Below are 10,929 nucleotides of genomic sequence, written 5' to 3' on the forward strand. Positions count from 1 at the left end.
TGGAAGTGGTTAATGGGACTTTTTAAGTTTTTTCATTCGGTGCTTCAGAACATAATGACATGTCCCCAGTTAATGTAAGACCAAGTTATATTTTTCTGTATTTTATTTGTATTTTTGTTGCAATGAGACACAACCATATCAGTGATTCAGGTTATGTTTATCTATAAAAAAACAAACAAAAAAAACAAGCTCAAACAACCACTCATCCTAGTCATCATAGCAGATTCTTTAGTTATAAAAAAACTGGTGGGGAGCTGTGATTTAATAGAAACATGACCAAGGACTTTTTTTTTCAGATACACTATTTGGAACAAGCACGGTTGAATGAACAAACTATGCTGTATTTTGAGCTGAATCATAAATGACGCATTTTGGGGACATGTGAGACTTACAGCTTGTTTGAGAAGAAAAAGATAAATTGTTTCAATCATTTCCCATTTCAGCAAAAGTCATCAAATTACTGTTGACACAAGTTATTTTCCTTTTCTGTTTATGGATCAAAACTATGCAAATTATTGTCATGACTATTTTTGTCAAAACATCATTACAAAATTTCACAACAAGAGAACATCACTTTGAAACCAATACATCTGATGATTCCTGCTGCACCAAGTAAAATGTTAAAGAGACTTAAATATGATCATCCTACCTTCTTGCACAGCCTGGAATGGGTTGTTCCCATCGACGAATTCCACAGAGATGGTGATCTTCTCCGTCTCCAAGATCTCGTTGTTCAAATTGAGATCTGCCACAGCAAGGCGGAACACCTCGTCGTCTTTCCGTGCTGACTCATCAAAGATGGCGCCTGTGGACAATGAAAGGGGAAAAGAGGAAAGTATTATTTAATGACTTTTGGGATGGAAATATCAACCTCAGAATTACAGCATGTAAATGATGTAAATGAAGTAAGTTCTGACAAAGAGTTTGTCAGAACTTACTTCATTTACATCTTCCAGAATCTCTTAGATTCTAGAGATGGACTTAAGAGGGACTGCTAGAAACTCATAACACACAGTTATGGGATACCAGAGGCTGAAAGATGCACCAAAGTCTGCACTGAAGAGGAGCCTTTGCACTATTAAGATATGCATGAAATTCGCCTAGAAATGTGGATTTAAAGTATTGATGACTCAGTTTGAGAAAGACTGGGTGTGAAGGAGATACGGGTTGACATCAGCGTTCATTCTAAGGTCAAACCCCAGGCCAAGCAGAACACAGACGAAAATGCTTGTGGCACAAACGAAAATAAAGAAGAAAAGACTGGTGCAGTCTCTGCAACTAAATTAGTCATAAAAATAAATGTCAACCTGCAAGTGCTGATGAGGGAAAAATACAATACGGAAAATTTTCAACTGGCTGATACAGAGGTGGTCTTTGCCTTGGACCAAATGTTTGTAACCATATGTTTTTGTTTTTTTTCCCCCATTTCTTCCTCTTTAGCCTCTTATTTCAACCCTGTTTATCCCCTGAATTCATGGACCCACTAATTGTGTAAGCCAGTGCAGTGAAGCACTATTAACTGTATTTCACTGACCAGAAAATAATTCTCATATAGTCTACTGGTGATGTGTGTGCTCGTGCATGTGTGTAAGACACTGGTTGCAAATCCCATTAATAAGAAGGGTGGCTGAGGGCTGTTTTGTACCACATTTAGCAGTCTGTTGCTTTAACTGGGTTGAATACAGTGGTGTTAAAGATAGCAGTCTGGATCCCACAAAGTTACTGGAAAATGTGGTGGATAAGATACGCCTTGTTATTCCAGAGACATCCACATGCCTTTTGAATTGTGGAGCTTGCGTATTTACTGTAATGCAACTAATGAAAACAACAAATTCAACTCAAAAAGAAAAAAATGTGACCATTAATCTTAAAGAAATTTGAGTTTTACTTTCCATTCTGCATTTAAACAAAGTATTGATCAAATTAACTTTTGGAAGATGATTAATTTCAGAACAGCCTGTACCCACACACACATCTCAAATTCAAACACATGCACAGTTTGAAGGCAGTTAGAAACGGTATGCTAACTGCCGCTTCATCAAAGGGCCTCATGAAATATGTATCGCTCAATAATTTGATTCTTCAGCATTTGGCAACTGTAAATACCCCCTCATCCCCACCACCACTGATTGAGTCTTGGTAGGTTTTTACAATCATGCAGTATAGATGAGGTGAGACAAACAGGCCCAGACAAAGCGATAAAGAGTGAAACACAAAGACTCATTAACTATTCTATTAGGGATAAATTATGAATGGCTCTCCAATCAGTTTGAAGATGACACTGCTGGGAAAGAGTTTGTACACTTTTTAAACCAGCTCTGTAACAAGGGAGGACAGTGGTTGGTAATATGTCTATAGGACAAAAGCACGGAGAAGAGAAGTTGTTTGGTTTGTTTGGTTGTTTTTGTTGTTTATTTTATCACATCTTATTTTTATACGTTTGTTTTCTTTTTCAATGTTTTTTGCCTCCATTTCAAAGTCTAAATCTTGTAAAATAAATTCGTATTAATATTAGCATATCAGTACAGACCCCTTTTCTGTTAGCAATCATGGTGATGTTTTAGTGGGCGGGGCTTATCTGGAGGCAAAACAATACAAAGGAATATGTAAGCTAACTCTGACTAGCAGTTTGTGTAGGCTTATTTTTGACAAAGACAGATGAAAATGAGTTTTTATACCTGAATATGTGTGGTCACTCAACTTACTTGAAAAGTTAACATTAATAGACGGGACCAGATTGGTAGCCCGTATTCGATAATATAATGGATGGATCTGACAGGATTAGCTACTGGGCAGTATATATTACCTAATATGTGTGCCATAAACGGCCATGTACAAGACATAATTTACAAAAATTTAACAGAGGAGTTTTGTGTTATGTGAGCTGAAATTCTGCCTAGGTAGCCGCATGGCTGGAAAACAAACAAACCAACGGCTACGTCTTGTCAGTGCAGTGCAATAGCATGAAGTTCATGAAGTTAACTTTCTGAGTGTTATATATGTGATAGTTATATAGGCTAATGGCTAAGAAGCTAATGAAAATCAATATTTTATAGTTGTGTTATGTTTAGCAAAACAGGAAGTAAACTAAGCTATCTAAGGATCATTGCAGAATATTATTTGTAACGTTTGCTAACTTTTAAGGGGAGCTAGCAAATGCTATTTTGTAAATGCAGACACGCAACACCCCATTTGTAGCAGGTAAGCCAAGTTAGCTGTAACCACACGTTAAAATGTGATATAAAACAATTACACACTACGTATCTTTCACTATCTGACTGAAACTATCTATCTCTCACCATCCATCTTTCTCAAGCTCTCTCTTCTTTCTTTGACTGTCTGTCAATATCGGAAATACCAAGCCAACCAACCCTAATGACAGGCCCCCATCACGGGCCACAGTGCAGCAAGATGGCAGCGCCCATGCTAAAAAACACATAATGGCCGCCATTTTTCTTTATATGCTAATATTTGTCAATAGTGTTGCATTGCTGATAGGAGCAGAACTCCGTCTACGAAATGTTCCCGCAATGATGTTGCCATGGTAATGTGTTACCAGACATGTAATATTTTAAAAGCTCCACAGTGCTTTGCACCACTGTCTTTGTATGTGGTTTGTTTCTTTTAAAAGGTTTGTTTTGGCTCTTTGAAATACTGCCCCACCGGTGTACTTTTGGATTCAGTCTCTAAAGACACTACCAGGAGGATAATAAAATGGAGAAATATTAGAGCTATTAACAAGTAATTGTCCTCTGTCTCTCTCATTCTTTCAATAACTTTTATCTACCCTCTACTACTCCTTCTGTTTGGGAGCTAATGCACATGTGTAGCTAACAGTAAGTGGTTGAAACCCCACTCTTTAGTCACAAGTGCGTAGAAAGACAGAAAAGCAGTAGGATGAGAACAAAACAAAACTGATTTGAGTCATCATCCCCTTGGCCGTAACAAGAAAAAAAAAGCAATAATTATTATTTGCAAAATCAAAACAATTCTGAATTCCTTCCATGGCAAATTTTAATGTGCATCACAGGGGAAAAAGTGCAGACGAGAATGGAGGCTGGGTGAATACCTGCTGTTCTCTTCCTGCTATTTTTGCAGAACAACATCCCTGCATACTGATTTACAGACACGCGCAAACGTGTACGTGCGTAAACAACACACCGGAACTTGGCTCTTCCTCCTGTCCCGTAATGTGATTGTGAGCGTAAAGACAGACGTCACAACATAAATCACCTCAGAAATACGCTCTGAATCTTGCTTTACACAGACGCCCCAAGGGCAGGCACGCAGTACACACACACACACACACACACACACACACACACACACACAAACACACACACACACACACAGCATGAGCCACTAAATCATTAGTCTTTTTTTCCAGCCATCCCTTCCATGACGAGAGCTACAGCTACAGTGGTCAATTTGAATGGATGCAACATCCAAAAGAAGAAAACCCACATCGGTTTGTTGAGAAGTATCGATTAGATGTCTGCCAGTGGTCAAGTGTTTGGTATACATTTCCTAGTTTGTTTACACTGATAAAAGCGCAATAAATAACTTGTTTTATCTACTTACTGCCAAATAACCCCTTGGGATGGATGAAGAATGCTGGTAAAAGAAAAATGAGGAGGGGAATGTGTTGTCACTAGAAATCACAGATAACTAATAAATCTGCCACGACAATATTCTTTTAGCATCTTTTATTGCTCTCTTAGCAGTCAGATTGGAATCTCCGTCAGTCTGGGATCTCTTTAAGGATAATAAACATTGTCATTGTGAGTAAACACTTGGATTTTGAGCAAACCGTAATTTTTTGTTTTTCTGAAACTTTTTTTTTTGATATAGAAAAAGCAACCAAATATATATAACTGACTAAAAAATGCATTTGATCTTAATTTTGACGGCAAGGCATGAAAACATCTAAAACATCATTAAACACTTTCCAGATCAGGCAAACTTGAGTGGAAAAAAAAAAAGAAAGAAAGATGAAAGGATTAAAAAAGTACGTGGCCAAGCGCATCTTCTCGGGGTGTTTTATATCGGCTTTTTTCCCGCCATGATACCTTGAGCCGTGCTTACACTTAATAATCTGGTTATCCCAACAGGAGCCAAGATTAAGGCCAACTCTTCCTAAGAGTCGGCACCTATAATCTATGAGCTCGTCGTGCTCACAGCAAGTTGTAGTGATGGAGAAAGCAGCCCAGCAATACAACAATAAACAAAGGGATAGAACTACCCTCTTGTGAACAATGTCAAGGGGCGAGGTAAGTACACTAGGCAAGTGCAGGATGATCTTGGCTGTGGTTTTACTGATGGAAGAGTGATTTTAAAAAGGGTTATGTCACACATTCAGCGTGCTAAGGTGGTACTTTTATCTGTTGAGTGTCTCATACCACTACCTTGTACGCGGAAAAAAGAGAGGCTCTCACTTCAACACACATTCTTGTCTAAGGACGCCATAACTCCACTATATTGTTGCTATTGGTGCAGCAGTCTCACATAGTCCTGTATACAGAATCTATTAACTAAAAAATCACAAATGTCAACACGATAACCAAAATTCAGCGGTATACATCGTGTGAAAACAATGAATCTAAATTAACAGGTTTCAGGGGCATTTTCAATACGTTCCCACAAACAAAATCTTGTGGAGGAGCTAAAGGAAAAGTCAGAGGCCAGAGGGATTGGTTCTGGGAATCATATCTCGATACTACAGTAAGAGATGGATCAAACGTGCTGTTAAAACTGCTCAGTTGCAAAAACCGATTCTATCTTCAATAAAGCAAACACTCACATCAGCATTGCTTTTATACATTAAATCATTTTTCCCAAGCAATTATTATTTATTTAAAACTTTTAAAGGGGCAATTGGTCACGCATTTCATCCTTCTAAATATAAATTAAATAACAGCGTTCAGGCGGACAAAGGCACACGGCTCAATTTCCTTATTAAATGAACAAATTAGGCCGGCACGTCGTCCAATGCACAGTTATTATGTTCCTACACTCTATAAAGATCCAGTAATTAAGCCAGCTCCTTATCAGGGTAATGATTCAGCACTGGTGAGGGAAGGATTGTGAGGATGAGGGTGTTGCCCCTTTCTTTCAATGCGGTCTCGTGTTAAAAGAGGACAGCAACATGGCACGCAAACTGTCATGAAAAATAAAAATACTTAAGATATTAAATTGTGCCTTTTCATCCGGGTCACTGACCATCTGTTTTCCCCTATTTTTGGGGGGTGAATCAGTTTTGAGTTCTTCAGAATCCCTCTCCATCTGACTCAGGCTGAACACCTGCATCCCGGCCTTTTGCTTCCATTCACTCAAGTTGTTGTTAAATTCTCTGTCCTCTTTCTCTTTCTAGCTCTCTCTCTCTGACATATCACAGGGATCCATTCTTCTGTCTCCCAAGCAAACTCACACACCTGTTGTTGAGGATGATGACAGGAATATAAGAGGAGCACCGACAGGCTGACAAGGATAACAGCAATAGAGCAACACACACGCACAGTGATGTATTGCTAATTTGTGACGAGGCTGAACCTCAGCGTTGCCGTGTGAATGCAGTGATGAAAGCAAAGGGAGGGCGGCGGCGCTGAGTGCTGATGGTGATGAACGGAGGAGGTTATCGTCCTGTGGTGTCAAACGTCCGAGAGAACACACTGGCGCGCCGCGGATGCGAGTACGCACAAACAGGCTGTTATTTACAGGAGTGATGTGAGCTGGAAGGGGGCGCGTTTTGACACTTGGGCACGGCCGCAAGGAATTAATGTGCACTGTTGTGCGTGCGTAAGAGAGAGGGGTGAGGGGGAGGAGGAGGAGGACAAAGAATTATTGGTCACTGGAGAGCCGAGCGGGCCGGTGGAGTATGATGTGGACAGATATAAAAACAGCTCTAATATTTATTATGTGGACTCGAGCGAGACTATCTCACATACATCCATGCCGTTTTGCTATAAAAAGCAATGGGTAAACCGTTTTCTGTGTGTCTGCGCGTAAATATAACACAGGAGGTCAGCGGGAGCATCTTCACCAGGAACAAGGATGTAGATAGAGCAGCAGATACACTCAAAGACACTGAATCATCCCTGACGCTTTGAGTCATGCGCAGAACGTCAATGTGTTGTATCTTACAATATGTATATGTGAAAACATGCGAGGTTTTGAATATAAAGCGCTTGAAACCAATTATTTTCCAGAAATCCTGACCTGTGTGTATCAGCAAACGACATGCTAGTGGGTGTGCTCGGCTGGATGACAGAGGGATGCCTACAATTTAGGCGTATCCTGTGCATTAATGGAGAAAATCTCCCAGGTAACCTGATTTGTGCAAGAAAAACCTGTCTCATTCACCCACATCCCCCCCCCCACCGGTCTTTCCCTCCGGTCTTTCCCTCCTCCTTCACTTCCTTCATTATGGCCGTGTAAATTAATTTGCTCCATCGTTAAGGAGGCGAGCAGCCAGGGGAATTTGTAGTCATAGTTCAGCGGCGCTCCAGTCCTTTGTCACACTGTCACACAAAGCTGCGTCAAGGTCGTTGCCATCTTTGCAATGCCTCCCTCCCTGCCATACCTTTCCCTCCTCAACCTATGTACACAGAATCCATCCCGACTGCTTCCCTCCTTTGCAGAGACCCGCTGAAGATACCCAGGGCTTCGCTTCCTCCCACACAAATCAACATGCTTTGAGTAGGTGGCGGATTTGTTTTGTGTTTGCACTCATTAGCCAGCGAGATGAACGTAATGTGTAAATAGCCAATTCATCTACATTGCATTTCGATGCAGTCCCCCCGGTGTGCGGCCCAGGAATGCAAAGGGTGCACGACTGACAGCAACATTTTTCTTGTTGTGTTTCTCTGATGTCAGCTCTTGACCGGTTTTGGCCGGGTCCGGCTCGTTTGCAAAGCACAGCTGACTCAGCTCCCGTTCAGCCAGGATTGCCTGGGATCTTAAAACAGTGAGGCTGTTGGCTGAGAGCCAAATGTTAGAGCAGAGCTAAGCCTTCGCCAAGTTATAAGCAAATGATAGCAGTCCACCTTCTAAATAGGCTAAGCTGTATATCCAGTGCACCTGTGAATACCCGTTTTGAATTTAGAGCTTTGCAGCTCTAAATGTTGAAGCAATAATCTTCGTGAACAATTCTGACATCCTCATTCCCCCAACACGCCGCCATTCACTTTGAACCTTTTCCTTGATTCTGTCTCGTCTCATCTTCCCTTTAATATAGCCACCTTATCTCATTCTCTTTGTTCTCCCATTCTGGTTTAAAATGTAGTTCCACTTATTCATTGTTCTCTGCCTCTCCATCTCTCCTTTGCCATGCCCTCATTCCCTTTCTACCAATTTTCTCCTTCTCTCCTCATTTATCTCCACCTCCTTCCCTTTTTGCACCTCCATTACCCACATTCCCTTGCTCTCTTCCCTCTTTTGTACATCCATCTCTTCATACTGCCATATCCCAAAGCATCACTCCACTCACTATCCCCACTCGCTCGGCCCCCATCCTCCCTCTCCTCACCTCCCTCCTTCCTCGTTCAATGTGAAGCCCCGTGTGACATTTAATCCAAGTAAATCTGCCCCGGCTCGGAAGGCCCTCATATCCTTGAAGACATGTTAGAGAACGGCAAGGGAGGCAGAGATTTCATTAAGGGCGATCGACTTGGTGAGTCAATCAGGTGGTTTTGTATGTATCTTCTTTAAAACTAACTAAAACAACTATTTTTGTTTTGGTTTTTTTTGCTGGGTTTATTTTTTCTGCTGACAGTTATATGAGCAACCCTCTGTTCTCCAACCTGTGCAAAATCTTGTAAAATATATTTAAGCTGTTTTCATTTCCATGTTTGTTTTTTCTGTTTCTGTTGTCAGACAATAGAACAAGTGTAAAATATTGACTGACACGCATTCCATTAAGACAGCTAATTAGCCAGTGCTTACATGTAAAAGGATTTCACAGACAGAAAGTGGAAAGTGGCAGAACATCTCTCTCACTTTTGGTGGAGCTGCGAAGGCAACGTAAGAGAGGTCCGCCCACCTCTAACTAGACCTTTTCATTTACACTTAATAGATAGTGTAAATTCCAGTAGACACCGATCAGTCATGGCATTATGACCATCTTCTTAATATTGTGTCAGTTTCCCTCGTGTCTCCCAAACAGCAGAACTCAGAACGTATGAGAATCAGTCTTCTTCCTAAGCATCCCACAGATAGTTGATCAGTTTGGGATCTAATGAAACCCGAGGCCAACACCTTGTGCTGTTTTTTCATTTTTTTTTAGTTGTTCTTAAAGCATTTTTGTGTGTGTGCCTATGTCAGTCTGCATCAAGGAGTGTCATTGCTATGGGGCGGGGGGGCCTGGTCTGGTCTACTTTGGTGGTTTGTCTAAGTAACATCCACACGAATGCCAGGTCCAAACATTTCCCAGCAAGAGATTTTCAGTGTCACAAGATGGTTAATGTTACTCACCTTACCTATCATAATGGTCATAATATTATGGCAGATCGGTGTATAAACAAAGGCCATACCGTACGTTCTATGTCAGCACTGGCCTTAGAAGGTTCAGGGTGATTTCAAAGAGTAGTGATCCTTTTTTTTTATCCTAACTGCTGATCTGAATGCGGTATAGATGTCAATGTTAACACCGGTATTGATCAGTTTGATCAAACAAAGTTTGTTTAAAGCTGTTTAAGTGGGCAGCACCTTTTTTTTCGCTCAAGTATGCAACAGCATTTCATTCATATTACATTGCCAGGAAATCCAACCCAAAAGAGACCTGTGCTTCAGCTGCATCACTTTTTTTTTTTTTTTTTTTTTTTTTTTAGAAAGGGACAGTGCAATTTCATAGAACACATGATTACCATGGTTAAAAAAGCAGAATTAGCCAGAAGGCTAGTTTTCATCTGTAGTCCCTGGCTTGATGTAAAAAGGCAATAAGAAGCATACAATACATGTACAATATAATACAAGATACATAAACAACACTTACTGTATAATTAAAAAAAAAAAAAAAAAACAATCAAAATACAACACAACATTTTATCATAACATCAAAACATCAGAGCATCACAACATATTTTAGTGTTGGCAGCTATAGGTGTTGATAAGCCACGTTTTCAGTTTTTAAACTACAATATGTCCTCACTCAACAGCCATTGCAATATAACTCACACTGTGATGGATAAACCAATAATAAAAGAAAATGCTGACAGATATAAAGTGGGGTTTAACATACAATAATAACTGATAATTGAATAATATCTGAGGCTTGTCTTAGTAACACACAAAGCAGAAAGGGAGGCGTAAAAACAGAGATGTCATGTGAGAGAAAACAAACAGACAAAGGAAAACATAAAAGAAAGATAAAGACAGAGCCGAGGAAGTGGAAAGGCAAAGAGGGACACAAAATAATAAAAAAAAGTCTTTCATTTTATTAAAAGAGTAAACATGTCAAAGCATATGGGACTGAACCCCAAATCTGCTTTTAAAGCGAGGTGCCAGCCTCCTTGAGCACCTTGAGTCTTTAAGCTCTCTCTCCTGATTAATGCCGAACATTTGGGAGGATTTTGCCTGAAGCACTGCTAAGAGGATCCAGATTTGTACACATCATAAATGTCATATTATATTTTAGGAAAGGATGGATTTGCTATGATCCCCTCTCCCATGCCCTCCTTCAGACATTTACATTCCTACCATGGTCCTCTTCAACCTTATGCTATCAGATCCTCTTCTCAGTTCCCTATAGTTACAAATGCAAAACTTCCAAACATTCCCCCTCTTTGTCTTTTTTTCCCCCTCCCTTGTTTTCTCCACTATCACACAACTCTCCTTACTTTTATGCAATCCCATCACAGCCTCTCCCCTCCTCATCTCTTTCCTTTTGCCTCTTTCATACATTTGCAAACAGTTTTTTTTCTCCTAGCTTCACCT

General features: G+C 40.3%; 1 protein-coding gene across 3 annotated transcripts in view; it reads right to left on the reverse strand.

Annotated features, from left to right (window-relative positions):
- Positions 1 to 10,929, reverse strand: part of grid2 (glutamate receptor, ionotropic, delta 2) — a 447,760-nt gene that overhangs the window by 367,369 nt on the left and 69,462 nt on the right. For all 3 annotated transcript variants that reach the window (XM_047591180.1, XM_047591181.1, XM_047591182.1), the window contains exon 2: positions 650 to 805. In XM_047591180.1, coding sequence (XP_047447136.1) covers positions 650 to 805 — 156 coding nt within the window. The remainder of the gene's footprint in view (positions 1 to 649; positions 806 to 10,929) is intronic.

Source organism: Mugil cephalus, chromosome 8, assembly GCF_022458985.1.
Source record: "Mugil cephalus isolate CIBA_MC_2020 chromosome 8, CIBA_Mcephalus_1.1, whole genome shotgun sequence".
NCBI lineage: Eukaryota > Metazoa > Chordata > Actinopteri > Mugiliformes > Mugilidae > Mugil > Mugil cephalus.